Below are 16656 nucleotides of genomic sequence, written 5' to 3' on the forward strand. Positions count from 1 at the left end.
AATTTTAAAAATTATATCAGATATTAAAAAATAAAAAAAAATGAACCTATCCACATGGATCCTAATTTCATACATATCTAAATTTCATTTAAAAATTTACTGTTCACCAATAAATTATGAAAAAGTTTATGGGCTAGTATTTTTATTAAAATTTGGCTAACACTTAACCATAAAAAAATATAATTAATCCTACATTATTAAATATCATATTACACCATTAAAAATATTAATAATGATTAATTGATGGCTAAACATCATAAATTTTACTGCCTCTAACACTACTCATAAATTATTATATACATAATACAAAATTAGAACCCAACACTTACACATAAACTCATTGCTCGACCAACCCATATTAGTTTACTGCATCGAGCTTAACTATAGAAGAGAAGAGAGAGAGAGACACAAAGGGTTTTAGGAGGTTTTAAGCAGAGCATCCAAAACGCAACCACCAATCTCCGCCACCCACAATGTCCGCCGCCGCGAAGCAAACCCTAGCCGACCACCCTGAACCCAAACCTGAGCAGCTCCTCCCTCCGGATCTTCCAGCTCCGGAGACTCTCCCGTTGGATCAGCCTCGTTCGGACCCTTCCGAACCCGAAGCAAAGCAAAATCTCGATCACCATGAAGAAAAGGAAGGGGAAGTAGAAGAAGAGGAGGAAGAAGAAGGAGAGTGCGGGTTCTGCTTGTTCATGAAAAGTGGCGGTTGCAGGGAATCGTTCATCGAGTGGGAGAAGTGCATCGATGAAGCAGAGAAGAACAAAGCGGACATCGTTGAGAAGTGCGTCAATGTCACGGCGGCGCTGAAGCAGTGTATGGAGGCCCATTCCGATTACTACGAACCCATCCTCCGCGCAGAGAAAGCCGCCGAGAAGCAAGCCCTCGCGGAATTGGAGAAAGAAGCCATGGAGAAAGAGTCCAAGGAGCAAGATAGGGCTTCTTCTGATTCTGATAAAAAGTGAGATCTCGCAATTCGAAATTTTTTTACTTTTACTTTTAGCAATTGTTTTGCTTGTATTTTATTGTGAAAAGAAGGATTTGATTACAGTTTAGAGGCTTAAGTTATTGGAGATGGAGAGGATGGCTGACTACAGAAAGAGGCATTTTTGAACTCACAATAAATTGGAATTTCTTATGAATACGTTCTTACTTGAATTCACATATATGATATTGATAGGTAATCTATCTCTGTTCAATAATTCAATTTGTATTAGAAATAACGTTATGATGAACTGATTACAATTTTTGAACAAGTTATACAAAATTCATGTCATGTTTTGCTCTAGTGGTTCCTCCTTATGTATGTGGTAGTTGAATGTGAAAAATCTCTAATATCTAAAGTGAAGATATGGATCATCATCCTCGGACTCTGTTTAGTACAATTGAATTCAGGTGTATGGCCCTATGAAATTTTTTGATGATCCATGTGTTTGCTTATAGTTTGTTTCCATGTGCTGATATGAGTTTATATTACCAAGTGTACTTGTCTTCATTCCACTCCTTTTATTATCTTGAGACTTGAGTTTTATGCTGACTGATTTACTAATCAGTTCCCTGCTAGCTAGATAATAACCTGAATGCAAGCAACTCATTAAGGAGCTTTCCGAATCTATATCTACTTTGTGTAGTTTATTGTGCCCTAGGAGAGAAAATATTATGTTTCTCAAATGCTTGTGGTGGAGAAGATTTGTTTCTTGATGATGAGTTTAAGTGCTTGATTTAGTAGTGAGGAAGAAATGCTTAGTTTCTTGACTTCCTAAAGCTTTGATTAGATTGATACATATTCAGCATCTGTAGACTCTGCAAGTTTAGGTATCCTTTTTAATTTCGTTATTTTGTTCTTTTGCTGTCATTCAGCATTACTTACTTCCATATAAGTTTGACTAAGTAACCATTTGATCTCATAACTGGGCCTTCTTATGATCTGTTAGTCAGGGAAGACACTGTTACTAGTTATTACTTATTAATATGATTTTGCAAGAACTTTTAAGTTTGAATTAAAAAAAAAAAAAAAACTTGTGGTACCAGCAAGAAGTGGATAAAATTTTAAGGTTGGAAGCTTAGCTATTTAAATAATGGATTTGGAAAATGATATAGTGACCTTTTGTCATCGTTCTGCTTTTCTTTGCAATGCTTAGATTTCTTTTATCGTAAATTCTCGAATTAGTGAGTACTGTAATTGTGAGAAGTTATGAAACAACAATATTGAAGCGTCAATGTTTAAAAACAAAGGATTTGCTTCTACTATAATGGCACATTCTCACCCCTAGTTATTTTTCTGTCGCCCAAGAAATGCACACTTATTTTGTTAGAAAAATATAATATACTCTCAAAATCTTAGCATACGGATCATGAAAGATTCAAGGACAACAATTTATTTCCTCTCTCATGTACAAATGTAAAATACAATCATGTTGGAGCTATTGTTGATTGAGCTTAAGAACAAATCAATCATCTTTATCTTCATCCTCATCGTAGTTGAAGGGTAGTGGCACTGACTTGAAAGCACGGTACTTGCCAACATTGTTTAAATGCTCATTCTCCAATCTGGAAAAAGAAACATAAAAAATAAAGAAAATCATAACCGCAGCAATTATAACATATAAATCGAAACGAACTATGGAAATGATGTAGTCTTTGAATGAGGGCATGGAAAATTTGCATATAAAGGGTTAAGGTGGACAAGAATGTTATGTGGTTTTAGGAGACACTGTAGCATTGGATTCAAGTCTTGATTAATCTCTTGTTTACCTGAAGAAGTTCCATATGCCACGACGAATGATCTCTAGGGAAGCAACAATGGAAATCATGGCTTGGTCATGCAGGGAGGGAAACTTGAAATTCAAAACTGTCTGCAGCCAAGCAAATCTCAGCAAAACATTCAAGGCCTGCAAAGTTCTAATTTGTAAGTGATTATCCACAAAAAACTTGAATAATACATAATTTTGTCTTCTATCTTTGTACATACCATGGCTACAAAGTATATAGTTTTATGAGGGATTAGGAGTTTGTCTCTGAGCCATCGATTCTTGGAATGCCTTTGCAGAAGACCCCAATCTATCACAAGGTCCCAATATGTAGAAACAACTGCTGCAGATATTGAGAAAATCCAGGCCAGCACCCCCCATCCCACTCCATCGTTGATGCTATATGCTGTTCTTAGGCATACAGCTACAATTGTGACTAAATATTTCAACCCATTATATCCTTGCATTGGATCTTTCTCCTCGAACAGGCGCCTAAGACACTGGCAAAAGATTGTATTTGAGAAAAACGTTATGCATGTTTATGATATGCAAAATATCGTACTGACTCACATCATTTACCATTGATGGGGATGGAACAAAATTTATTACCTGAAGGAAACGAGACCAGTATGGAATAGCAGCGACAATGAATTTGAAAGTTTTGAATATGCTGCTTGAGCTGCAGGTGTTTTCTCTCTGTCTGAAGTCTCCCCAACCGTAGTAGCAAATGTAGAACTCGAAACTTCTCAAGGCTTGCACCTGATCTCAGAGTACACATAACTGAAGGATCGGGAATGTTCTAAGACTAACTATAATTGGGCAATGAGAATCAAAGGAATGAAACAGTATGATCCCATTTTCTAGTCACAAACCTGGCTGGTAAATTGATCTGCCAATACGAAATCTGGGAGTGTGACCTGAGGTACGTGAACAAAAGAATTAGCATACCAGAGAAAATCTCAGGATTGCAAAGACCTCGTGCTTGCAAAATAAGTTTCTTTACCTTGTAAAGAGGAGCACATATGCAGTGAAACAGGCATGTAAGGAAGAAAACGCGGCTCGAGCGATAGATGATGTTGAAAGGACACAGCAAAATAGCAACTACACTCTGCAGATTAATAAACAACGTAAAATATCCATCATGTTATTATAGAAAGAAAATTTTAAAGACAAATCTTTCAACCATAATTGTTGTCTTACAAGAAGCAAGATCAGTGGAACAAGCTCGGTGAGGGCTGTATAGTCTTGTGTCTCTGGATCCATCTGCATGTCAAGGTTAACAATCACGCCGACCAGCGCCAACACTGCAAGGCCAAAACTAAGAAGAAGGACTCGATTGTGGCCCAACTCAGTTCCTTGCTTGAAGCCAAATATGAATGAGTAATTTACTCTGTATCGCTTCCAGAAGTATATATCAGCTGCATACACAACCATGTGTAGAACTACGAATCCAAACAAGCTGCAACAAAACAAGGTTCAATATGGTAAATTTACTAACAATTCTGTTGTTTTCCCTGTGTAGATATTATCACTATGAGAGATGGATTTTAGAAGAACTATTTTACCTTTGAAGAGGAAACAAGGTCTCCATGTACTTGGTGGTTTCTTCATGATCCATGATGTTGCGAGTACGGATTATTAGAATAAGCGCTAGAACTAGAGATGCTATGCATCCTGCTAAGAAACCTGAAACAACATATGCGCATAGGTGATGAGTGATCTTACAGAGCCCGGATTTTTTTGCTAGAATCTTGCCAGAAATTATTGTCAGTTTCTGTGGCAATTTTATAATGGTTAGGTTAAAATTATGGATCAAGATCCTCTAAAGTGAAGTTGATAAAGTGATAAAGTGAGGAATCACTCTTAAATAAAGATAGTAGAGCACACATTTCATGAGAGTTACAAATTCAATAGTGATTAACCCCTCATTTTATCATTACCAATTTCCTCACTTTAGAGGATCTAAATTCCAAAATTATGGACAGTTATAAATTTTGAAGTCTCTCTAATAATTTACCACAAAATTCTGCTAAATATTTTTCAGGCTGTCAAGTGTTTTCTTATGTAGATAGTATAAGTTAAGAACAAATAAAAAGTTCGTCCTCTCTTTTGATCTACAAAAACAAGTACATTATTTGGATTTTACATAAATATGTTGGTGCTTACCCATGGTAAATGTAACTCTATGTGTATCTCTCTTTGCTTTTGGTCTGAGGATACTCATTGCTTTACTGCGATTTGAGTTGGCAAAGTGCTTAGTGAATGTCTTTTCAACCCTATCCATAAGCTTTGTGACCTATGCCAGGTAAAGTGACTATATAGTAAGTTGCAACAAATAAACACCGAGAAGAAATTCAAAGTGAGTAAAGGGTATGTTTGCGAGTTTGGATTTTGGAATGGAATGGAAGATGTAAAACTTAATACATTTACACTTAACACCTTTGCTCTCTTCCCTTCCTCAACCTTCAGAATCAAAACTTGCAGAACACCACTTTAATGTTTCACTGACGATTTTTGCTGACGAGTGTTATTAATAATGATGAATTTCAATCTTGGAGCTTCATTGTAACATTCTTATCTTACCTCATCGGAGCCTCCAAGGTTGGAATCGTCTACCATTTTCATGTAAGATTTACCTGCACCTCTAGATGTAATCTGCATATAGTTACTATGAAGATTAGATAGCAGAAAAGAAGAGCTTGGAAACAAACAGAAAAGGGTTATTGATTCTTACAACATCACCTTATCATATTTCTTCATTATCTTTGAAAATGCCAACACATTCAGAAAGCTGTTTCCTTCAGGAAAACCGAAAAGTTTTACTTAGATCCTTGTTCAGTTTAGACAAACATGTTTGAAATAGTTGATGAGTGCAGCATATGATGTATGCCGTTGTCACCTATAGCTTTTTAGAAGGCGAAGCTTGCGGTAGAATTCAATGAATGAACGGTGAAGTTGATCCTCAACTTTCTTCAGAGTTTTCATGTTGAAACTTATCTCTGCATTCTCAGGGTGATTGAGAACTCCTTTTATAGTTGAGCGTGGAGTTTCGAAATTGTTATTCAGCTGCACATGATTAAGCACTTCCAAAGGTGTAGGTCTAGTTCCAAATAAGTTCTTTGGCTTGTTCTGTTTCTGTACTTCAACTTCTTGTTTCACTCTCTGTTTCTTGTCATCTTCTTCTTCATCTTCTGATTGATCATGATGTGTGTTTCCTTCTTCAATCTTTTCCATGACCATGGAAACATTTCCTGTTCATTAAGCAGAAGGGAATTCAACTTTAAAGTTTCAAAATTAGCAACAATACTACATGATGAGCAAACATGATCATTTTAAACCAGCATTTGACCAATAATAATTTGTACTCACATTTACAAGAATTTACACACATAAAAGACATAGTTTGTATCTATATTTATTAGAATTTCGACACATGAGTTTACACACATAAGTTATTAAAATTTATTTGTCGAAAACAATTTAGTATTTATGTTGGCCAAATACTGACTAAAATTACTAGAAACTTCTGGCCTCTAAAATTTTCTGCAAAAGTAATGTCCCAATTTTTTTCTCTGATCTAAGTATAAATATTTCCATGCCTATATTTGGGGAATGCCAAAGCCAACACTCTTAGTATAAAAGGAAGAGAATTTATAAGTATTGATTTAAATGTAAGGCACCACTTAAATAAAGATCCCCAAAACAACTTTTTCTAAAGACGTCTATGTGGCAAAACCTAAACCATACATTCTAAAGCCACACTTTTTACTACATAACACTTAAAACCATAGCATTTTATGAGAAAAGCGTCACCTAATGGAAAAAAGTAAATTAGAAGATTTAAGAGAAGAAATAATTAAATTATCAAAATTAATAGATCAAAAACTAATGATTTTAACTAATGTTAATTGTGATGACACCGAATTCTTAAAATCAATACAAAATGATTTTTCTCAAAATCTTTATTTTACTATAAGTTTTATTGAAGGACTTCAAAAACTTATATCTCACACGGAATTTCTAAAAAATGCTACCATGGAAATGATTCCTCACATCTCTATCATACTTTTAACCCACAATTAAATTCTATAGTAGATATGCTCGAAGAAATATTAGTATCCATAAAATTTCAAAGAAATAAGGAAAAAGAGAATCCTAAAGAAGAAAAACTTCAGAATATAGCCAACATAACAAAACTAAAAGTAAAATCACCATTAAAATTATGAATATTGAAGAAGATAAAGACCATTATCTTAGTATGTATATAACAAAACTTCCATATCCTGCTAATGAATTTATAATGGGAAGATTTATAAGAGAGATAAATAGAGGGACAATTGAAAATAATTTTGGTGGAGCAACTTCTGCAATAAGAGAGGAAATAAAAGAACGTTGTATGCAAGAAGCGACTCAAAAAAGATTTGCAAATATAATTAGAATTTGCTATCACGACAATGAAGAAATACCTCAAAAATATGGTCTTAATAAAAATTTTCAAAGAAAAAGAAAATATCAATTTAGAAAAAGAAAATACTATCCAAACTGGAGAAAAAAGAGGTATTTTAGAAAAAAAAAATAACAATAAAAACAAAAGGCAAAAAAATGACTATTACCCAAATAAAAAAGAAAATTGTAAGTGTTGGTATTGCCAAGAAGAATGACACTATGCAAATGAATGTCCAAAAAAGAAGGATAAAAAGGACCTTACCAAACAAATAGAAATTGCTAAGTCTTGTTTCATGGAACCGTTAGAAAAATCAGATGATAACTTAGACTATATTTTTGAATATGTCTCAGAAACAGACTCAGAGACTGAGCAATAATGCCACATTTATTACTATAAAAATAACAGAAAAGTTTATAAATGCTTTCATAGATACTGGAGCAACACAATGCTTTGCTAGTACAAATATAAAACTTTATTGGAAAAAATTAAAGAAACCATTAAGAGTTAGGATAGCTTACAAATCAATACATAAAATTGACCAAAAAGTAGAGGTGGCTGAAATATTTATTCTAAATTATAGGTTCATTATTCCATCTATATATATATTAGAGTCTGGAATGGATTTTATCATAGGAAATAACTTTTTAAAGCTATATCATCCATTCATTCAAGAATTAACATATATAGTTTTAAAAGCTCCACACGATTCTTCAATAAATCAAAAATCAAAACGTATAAAAATACCAACTACTACTATAGATAAGATTTTAAAAGATAAAATATTTTCTATTTTAGAAACATGTTATTTAAATTTATATTTTCAGATAAATATTCCAAAAAATAATCTTAAAATAAAGATAGAAGAACTTTTGGATGAAATTTGTGCTGAAAATCCTTTAGATATTAAAAATACAAATAAAGAATTAGTAAGCATTAAATTAAAAGATCCTACAAAAGAAATAAATGTTCCAAATAAAATTCCTTATTCCGTAAGAGATAGAGAAGAGTTCTCATTAGAATGTAAAGATCTTTTGGAAAAAGGAATTATAAGATTAAGTAAAAGTCCTCATGCGGCTCCAACCTTTTATGTCGAAAACAATAATGAAATTAAAAGGGGAAAAGAAGAATGGTAATTAATTATAAGAAGATGAATGAAACAACTATTGGTGATGCTCATAAACTTCCAATAAAAGATTCTATTTTAGAAAAAATCAAAGGAACAACTTGGTTTTTATCTCTTGCTGCAAAATAAGGATGTTGGCAACTTCGTTTAGACGAAGAAACAAAGAAATTAACTGCTTTTACTTGCCCAACAAAAAAATCAACAAGTGTGTTGCTCTATGAATGAAATGTATTACCATTCGGATTAAAACAAGCCCCAGGTATTTATCAAAGATTTATGGAAGAAAATCTAAAAGAGTTAAATGAATTTGTTTTAGTTTACATTGATGATATATTAATTTTTACAAAACAGGATAAAGAAGATCATCTTCAAAAATTATTAATAGTTTTAGAAAGATGTAAAGAAAAAGGATTAGTTCTTAGCAAAAAGAAAGCAAGAATAGCAAAACAAGAAATAGAGTTTCTTGGATTAATTCTATCTACTCAAGGAAAGCTAAAACTTCAACCAAATATTTTAGAAAAGGTAAATTTATTTCCTAATAAAATAGAAGATAGAAAATAATTACAAAGATTTTTAGGGTGTATAAATTATATTTCTGATCAAAGATTTTTAAAGAATATAACAGAATACACTAAAAGCTTATTTCCAAAAATAAATACTAAAAAAGAATGAAAATGGGAAGAAAAAGATAGTATGCAAATTCAAAGAGTCAAAGAATTATGTGAAAAACTTCCAGAACTTTATATTCCAGAAGAAAACAACTACTTAATAGTAGAAACAGATGCTTCAGACATAACCTGGTCAGGATGTCTAAAAGCTAAGAAAGCTATAAAAAGTTTGGAACAAGAAAAAGAATCACTAGATTCTAAATATTCCCCAAAGGAATTACTTTGCAGGTATATTTCAGGGACTTTTACTCCAACAGAACAGAAATATACTACTCATGAAAAGGAAACTCTAGCAGCAATTAAATCTCTTAAAAAATGGAAAATTGATTTACTACCCAGAGAATTTACATTAAGGACAAATTCAAGTTACCTAACAGGTTTCATACGATATAATTTAAAAGTTGATTATAATCATGGACGATTGGTAAGATGGCAATTATTTTTGTTACAATATCCAATAAAGATTGAATATATTAAGGGTGACAAAAATGTTATTGCAGATACATTAACAAGAGAATGGAGTTCGTCTACAACGCATTAGATCAAGAAATTCAAAAATATGAGCAAGAACTCGAAGAATGCAAGCATTGTCATCAAATAAGAACACAGATCCAATCTCTCAAGAAGGCCATTGAAGCAATGAAATTAACACAACAAGCGAAACCATCAGAGTTCAGCCAGCTAAGCATGGTGGACAAATCAAGTGAAGAAAAAATTTCAGAAAATATAACAATTGCTGAAATTATTAAAAAATCCATCCAAGATAAAAAATATTATGTAATTTATAATGGCCCCATGAAAGGAGTATATGATGCCTGGGAAAAAGCAGCACCATTCACACATCAATCAAGGATAATTCATAAAGGAGGATTTTTAACACTAGAAGAGGCAAAGGAATCCTTTAGGGAATATGAAGCTCTTCATCCAGAGCAAACTCTAAAAAGAGCAGATAAAGCTCCAATTCAAACCCAAAGAACAGGAATAATAAGAAACATTCCTACAAGGGCTGAAATCAAGGAAAAGAAAAGGGTCTGTAGATCAAATCTCAGAGAAACCCTTAATATAGTCCTGAATTGGACTGAAGAAAAAAGTGCAATTTTGGGATATTATCCTATTGCCAAATAACAGCTAACAAAGCTGGTTATCTTTCCAGATGCTTCTCCATCTGATACTTATTAGTTTTTTCAGTATGGATTAATTGATACAATTTTAATTTTTAATGATCTAAAAATTATTAGCGAGTTTCCTGCAGGATTCGTTGATGCAGTAAAGAGATTTAAAAATATGATTGACAATGTAAATCCAAAGGATGTATCCCTAAAATTTACAAACAGTCAACCTATTTTTAATGAAGAAGAATGCTTGGTTCCAGCACACCAAGTAATATTCATGTCTGTCTTCCCAGAAAATTTTCAACCAATTGATCGAATTCAAGATTTAACAATTTATAGTCATGAAGGAAGACTAGACAGCACATTAGCAAGGGTCTTTGAAAGAACTCAAAAAATAACGAAGGAATCTCACACAAGGATTAATTATAAAAGTAGAAATACTCTGCTTGTGTCCAGTAAAAGAAATGAAATTGAAGAAAGAGAGATGAGACTCTTGGTGGAATTTGAATCAGCATTCTATAATTTATCTGGACTTTTAAAAAAGCTCCCTAAGGGGATAAAGATGAATCTCTGCTATTTGATAAAAGATAGAGAAGACCACAAGTGCCAGCTATGTGCCTCAGAAATATCTGAAGAAAGCAATAATGAAACGGAATCAACCCACATGATAAAAGAAGAGGACAGTGCATCTGAAGCCCACATGATAAAAGAAGAGGACAGTGCATCTGAAGCATCCCTCAACATTATTGCATAATGACGTAAGCGCTTAGGTCATAAAGCACCAATAATGTAGCTGGTGCAAGATAATAAACAATGACGTAAGCAATGACGTCATAAGAAGGGTAAGGATGGAAATTGTCCATCAGACCCAACTATTATAAATAGGTTGCTTAGGCAATTGTAGAGAGCATCAGAAAACAAAAAGCAGAAGGCTAAGAGTACTCATATGCTAGGAGAGCAAGGAGGAAGCTGCCGAGGCGATTCTGTAGTCTGACAAAGAATTCCCTTAGGAAAAAAATAGTTCTAAACTCCCCTCTGGAGTTAATATCTACAATCTCTCCTCTGGAGATAAAAACACCTTATGTAAAATATACTAAATAAATGAAGTTTTTCTGCAGAAAGGTACATCTTTATCCTAGTCTCTTAGTTATGAATTATTTAGAAAGCTTAGAATTAACAGAGGAATCTGATTATTATAGATTAACTGCTTTGTAAGATAATGAAAAATAGGCTATTCTAAAAATAGAATTAAATCTCAAATCAAATGAAAACTTTAATAAACAAAGTCTTTTAAAAGAAGTTTTTAATAGAAAAAATATAATATACTATGAAAAAATTCAACTTGAAACTCCTATAAAAATAAAATATGCTAATGGAGAACTTGAAATAGCTTTGATAAATGATGAAGAATTGAGTAAATAGATTGAGAAAATTAAGGATCAACAAAAAAGATCTAAAATTGGATGGATTCATATTAGTACCGTACAAGTCTTAATTAAATCTACATATATGAAAGGAATTAATTCACCAATAAGTTTAGCAATCTGTGACAAAAGAATTACTGATGACCCAATAGATCAAATAATTGGAATTGTTCATGGAAATTTGGCAAATATAAATGTTAAATTTAATGCCCATCTTGGATATGCTGTACCTTTATCAACTGAAAATCTTGGAAGATCTTTAAGTTTAGCTTATAAATTTCATAGAAATAGTTTAATGGAACAAGATGATGAACCATTTTCAATTACATATGCAATAAATTATGCTTTAACAAATAGCCATCGTAGTATAATATTTAAAAACAGAGAAAGAATTTATGTCGATGAATTATTTCAGAAAATTGTAAAAACAGAAATACCAAAATATAAAGCTATTGAAAACCCAGTTCTATTATTAAAAGAACCATCAAAGAGATCATCAAATTTTCAAATAAGAGAATCTAAAATTAATAGTCCTTTAAGTTTATATAAGTTAAAGATTAAAGAAGAAAACTCTGAAATAAAAGAATTAACAAAAAAGGTTGAAAAATTAAATGAAACCCTAAATACTAAATTATGACAATAAATAAAGAAGAAATATATGTAACTTATCAAGATAAGAAACAAGAGCTCTTTGAAAGGGAGAATCGTTTGAATTATTTGCAGTTTTCTGAAATAAATCAAAGAGCATTTAAAGCTCCAAAAATAATCTATAACAAGTTAAAAAGAGAAGTTGAAGAGCTAGAAAAATTAATAGAATCTCTAGAAAATAGTGATGAATCGATGATAGAGTTTGCAGAAATTCTAAAATAAATAATGCTAAACCAAACTATTTTTAGGAATTATTTATGAAGTATAAAATGATTGAAAAACTAGAAAATAAAATAAAAAGGAAAAGAGCAAGAAAATTAAAAAGTAAAATAGAGGAGTATAAAAAAGAATTAAATAATCTTCAGATCGAAATTGATGATCTTATAATAAAAAGGATAGAAATAAAAATAAATATAAACAAGTTGGAATTAAATTTAAGAAATTTATAAATGCCTGGAAAACCATATTATGATTTAAAAGAATTAAAGCTATTGAAAGAAAAAATGGAGAATGAAATTGAAAAATTAGAAAGATATTTAGAAACAAGAGAAAGTGTAGAAATAAAAGAAGTTATTGAAGATTTGAGAAATTATATTAAAGAAAAAGAAAAACAGATAAAAGATTTTATATATAATAATCCATGTAAAAAAGAATATTATAATTATGATAGAAATTAGAACAGAATTAAAAAACTATAAGTACGAAATCAGGATTATAAATATACATCAAGGACTAGTAATAAATAATTATATAACAAATACAAGAGAAATTGTAGAAATGGTTAATACTTTAGATTATGAAGTTGCAAATTATTTTTATCAAAATCCTTTGGATAAAGCACCACCAATTGAATCTATACAAATTATAAACTTATTCGAAGCAAAATATGAAGAGTTAGTAGAAATTTCGAAAAAGAGATTAAAAGAAAAGTCGAAATTGAAAAATTGGTATCAGAACCAAGTTAACGATTAAGGATAACAATTTCTCTTTAAGCAACACTTTTAGTGACACGTTTTTAAAACAATAACAACCACAAAATAAAAAACGTCTTTACAAAAAGATGAAAATGACAACTTTACCGAAGCATCCCTTAAATGTAAAGCAAACATTAAAAAATATTGATTATTTAAAATTTCTCATCCATTATTTATTCTTAAATTTTAGTTGGTTCACTTAAACACATAAACTCTTATTAATCTTTAGATCTTTTCTTGATAAGATAAATATACGATGTTCAAAGAATCATTCTAATTCTTATCACACATTATTTTAGTGAAACAAGCCTGAAGTTATGGGCTTATGGTTCTGTAATTTTTTTGGTATTTTAACACACACACACATATATATTCCTCATTACCTCTAATTGGTTAGCCACCTAAAGTTTTATTTGAGCATACTTTTTGTAGATAATAAATTTTGGTATCTAAAGAATTATGTATAAATAAGAAGTTGTTTCAGCTCATTATAATTGGTGAATTTATTTGTGTAAAATAATTATAAAATTTTGTTAATTATTGAAAGAAAAAATGATTCGGTTATCTTGTAAGGAAAATTTTGTCTGTTTTTTTTGTCTCTCTAGCATACCCTTACAAAAAATACTTTGTTCATTTCAAAATAAATATAAGAACTTTTGAAAAATAAATATATCATCATTCCATTCTGAACTATCTTTCATTCTGCTACTTTGATAAATTCCTAATTCAACATATTTAATTTTGATATAACTTGTATATTTAAATATATTGAATTATTAGTAATATACTAAGTTTTAAAAGGAAGGAATGGTACTGTTGTCTGATCAGGGTTCAAGCAATTATTGCCAACTGCCAAGTGGTAGCTTCTTGCCTTTACTATTAGTAGATGGTGCTTTGCAAGTTGCAACTTTGCATATTGAATGCCATTTGTGGACCACACAAACAATACACAATTATTCTTGTTGCATTGCAAGCTAATCATAGTCATAGTCATAATACTAGCATGAAGAACGTGTTAACATGTTAGCAGAATCTATTCTCAAGTCATTTATTTATTAAAAAAGAAATTATCATCTATTTTCTCCACTCTAAGGTTTGAAAATGTCTAAATAAATAGTAACTTTTGGTTTTAAAAGAAAAAATTAGAATAAAAGAGTAAACATAAATCAACGATAGTCCAGTTGATAAAAAATTGTTTAACTTGATCAGAAACTCTTACTTTCTAGCCCTAGTTGAGTAGCCGTAATAAAATTCCAAAAAAAAAAAAGCTTTGACAAGTAGTCAAGTCATGCTTAACTCGGCAAGATTGTTTCAGATAAAAAGATAACAAATAATTAATCGCTAAATTTATAAAATATATATTAAAACTTTATAAAACAACACAAATATATATATAAGTTTTAGTATATACATATATAACATATTTTTGAAAAGAGAAAATATAAAAAACCAACATACATCAATTATTTTTTTTAAAGTCAACTTACCCTTCTTTTTACGACTAAATTTTATAGTGGGTGTTGAGATTTACACTTTTTACTATTTTAGTCCTTCAAATTTAAAATTTATTATACTGGTTTTTGAGATCTAGTTGGTCCTTGGACTCTTTCAGGCATCAAGTCAAATAAATAGAATGTTGAACTAGTTTTGACTTATTACACTAGACACGAGGCTGAATGATATTTGTTTGTTTTGACGTTTAAACAAGACAAAAACAAGGTCGTTTTGCAGAATGAGATAAGATAAAACAGTTTGCATATCATATAGACTATTCTTTGTCTTCTCGTTTTGCCTTGTTTAAGTGTCAAAATGAAACGATGTTGTTTAGCCCTATATCTAGGATAGTAAATTAGAGCTAGTTTGACACTTCATTCGCTAACTCAATACTAAAAATAATCCAAAGACTAATATAGTGCTCCAAACTGATTCTTGCGAACAGTATAGTAAATTTTAGATTTGAGGGATTAAAATAATAAAAATAATAAATTTGGAGGACTACTTTAGAAATTTAGTTTCTTTTTATCTTCTTTTTATTTAAATATTTGTTGTCTATTATGTATTAAATTTCTCGTTGTAAATATTTTTAAATATTTTTTTATAATATAATGAAATTTTCATTTTAGATTTTGAATATTTTTAAGAATTTTGGTGTATATCAGGGTTAGAATTTTTTTTAATTTTGGAATTAAAGTTTAACATAAATAAATAATGTATGCGTGTGATTTTAGATGTTACCATGATGAGTTAAAAATAAAATTCCAAAAGTAGCAGCTGATATTAATCAATAAATAGTTGGTCCTGCTAGTTAATCTGTTCTGAAAAATAATTGAGTAAATAAAAATAGCCAGAACTTGTCTTATTTAGCATTAATTAATTATCGCAACAATTAATGAATGTCAAATAAGGCAAGTTATGACTGTTTTTTGACTGATTTTCTTTGGTTACCAAAGATTTCCGATAAAAATAAAGGTAAAGATGGAAATGGTTACTTTTGATCTTGGCTCCTCTTGGAGTAGAAGCAGACAAGAGAGAGGTGGAAGAAGCAACATGAGAAGCAAGAATAGCCATCTCCACAGATCTATCAAACTTCAAATCGGGATTCTCAACCTTCATTCTCAAAGCTATAAAAGCATCCATCTGCTTGTTCAGCATTGCAGCTTCCTTCATCACTTCCTCCATCTTCGTCCTGTAGAACTTCTCCACCTTGTTGAACTCATCATCCAGTCTCTTGAAAAACACAACCTCGTACTCACCTCCTTCTTCCGACGACATCAGGAACGTGGTCTGGTAGCAATCATCGCCGGCGGAGGAGGCACAGAGTTGGACGGCGATGGGTTCTTGTTGGGCCTCAATGTCAGGAGGGGTGAGAGGGTGGTAGTACCGTCTCTGTGTGAGGCCACTGAAGGCTCTGTAGAGTGTTAGCTTTCTCTTGAGCATGGCTGATGGTGATGATGATGATGATGATGGCTTCTTGTTCCTGCTCTGTTTGAATCTTTGGATTTCTTTGAGAAGGGCTTTTAGGTAATTGTAGTCTGTGTATGCTTCCTCCCATTCTGGCACCATTTGTGATTTGTATTCCTTTCCAAACTTCATCTTGCATGCGGTGGTTAATAATAATTATGGTTGGATCTGCCAGAATCAAAGGTCATGCTCCTATTTATATGGATATCAATAGTAAATAATTACAACATTGCAAAATTTTCTAGCGCAAAAAGAAACAATAAAGGGTAAAAAAAATAGGAAATACTCAGATCCTGCAATGTATACGCTAAAAATTGTTAGACGATAATTTAATTAAATTTATTAAATTATTTAATGATGTTTAAATATTAATTTTATATAAAAATAATTATATGTAGATTTTTACACAAAAAAATTGTAATAAATATTATTATTTTTACGTTAATTTTTTTGATTATATAAGACTAAATTTAGATGGCTATTTAAATATGTTTATTTGGGGATAATAATTGAAATATTAATACGTGTTATAACAATAAATTAAATTAA

At 31.1% G+C, this 16656-nt stretch overlaps 2 protein-coding genes across 4 annotated transcripts; one reads left to right on the top strand and one right to left on the bottom strand.

The window, feature by feature from the left end:
- The first annotated feature begins 332 nt into the window (after positions 1–332).
- Positions 333–3319, top strand: LOC112734115 (uncharacterized). 3 transcript variants are annotated; one of them, XM_025783320.3, is made up of 3 exons: positions 333–961; positions 2761–2908; positions 3050–3319. In XM_025783320.3, exons 1-2 carry the CDS (start codon positions 474–476, stop codon positions 2783–2785), a joined length of 513 nt encoding a protein of 170 aa, XP_025639105.1. In that variant the 5' UTR covers positions 333–473; the 3' UTR covers positions 2786–2908; positions 3050–3319. The 3 variants fall into 3 exon arrangements, with proteins under 3 accessions (XP_025639105.1, XP_025639106.1, XP_025639107.1); XM_025783321.3 differs by having other exon boundaries at positions 2764–2908; XM_025783322.3 differs by lacking the exons at positions 2761–2908; positions 3050–3319 and adding an exon at positions 1052–1288.
- Positions 2307–16295, bottom strand: LOC112734114 (phosphate transporter PHO1 homolog 3). Its single transcript, XM_025783319.3, has 13 exons — positions 15636–16295; positions 5650–6001; positions 5493–5541; positions 5334–5405; positions 4917–5046; positions 4316–4436; positions 3951–4209; positions 3754–3858; positions 3623–3667; positions 3360–3509; positions 2972–3250; positions 2755–2891; positions 2307–2550 (listed from the first exon to the last, which is right to left on the bottom strand). Exons 1-13 carry the CDS (start codon positions 16237–16239, stop codon positions 2451–2453), a joined length of 2403 nt encoding a protein of 800 aa, XP_025639104.1. The 5' UTR covers positions 16240–16295; the 3' UTR covers positions 2307–2450.
- Positions 16296–16656: the final 361 nt, after the last annotated feature.

The sequence above is a fragment of the Arachis hypogaea genome, chromosome 3 (genome assembly GCF_003086295.3).
Source record: "Arachis hypogaea cultivar Tifrunner chromosome 3, arahy.Tifrunner.gnm2.J5K5, whole genome shotgun sequence".
Lineage (NCBI taxonomy): Eukaryota > Viridiplantae > Streptophyta > Magnoliopsida > Fabales > Fabaceae > Arachis > Arachis hypogaea.

Excerpts from the sequence above, each read along its gene's own strand:
- LOC112734115 (XM_025783320.3), top strand. The coding sequence starts at position 474 with ATGTCCGCCGCCGCGAAGCAAACCCTAGCCGACCACCCTGAACCCAAA. Across the intron at positions 962-2,760 it reads TCTTCTGATTCTGATAAAAA|AAGTTCCATATGCCACGACG; the intron begins GTGAGATCTCGC and ends GTTTACCTGAAG.
- LOC112734114 (XM_025783319.3), bottom strand. The coding sequence starts at position 16,239 with ATGAAGTTTGGAAAGGAATACAAATCACAAATGGTGCCAGAATGGGAG. Across the intron at positions 3,510-3,622 it reads CAGATCAATTTACCAGCCAG|GTGCAAGCCTTGAGAAGTTT; the intron begins GTTTGTGACTAG and ends CTCTGAGATCAG. Across the intron at positions 3,251-3,359 it reads ACTGGTCTCGTTTCCTTCAG|TGTCTTAGGCGCCTGTTCGA; the intron begins GTAATAAATTTT and ends ATCTTTTGCCAG.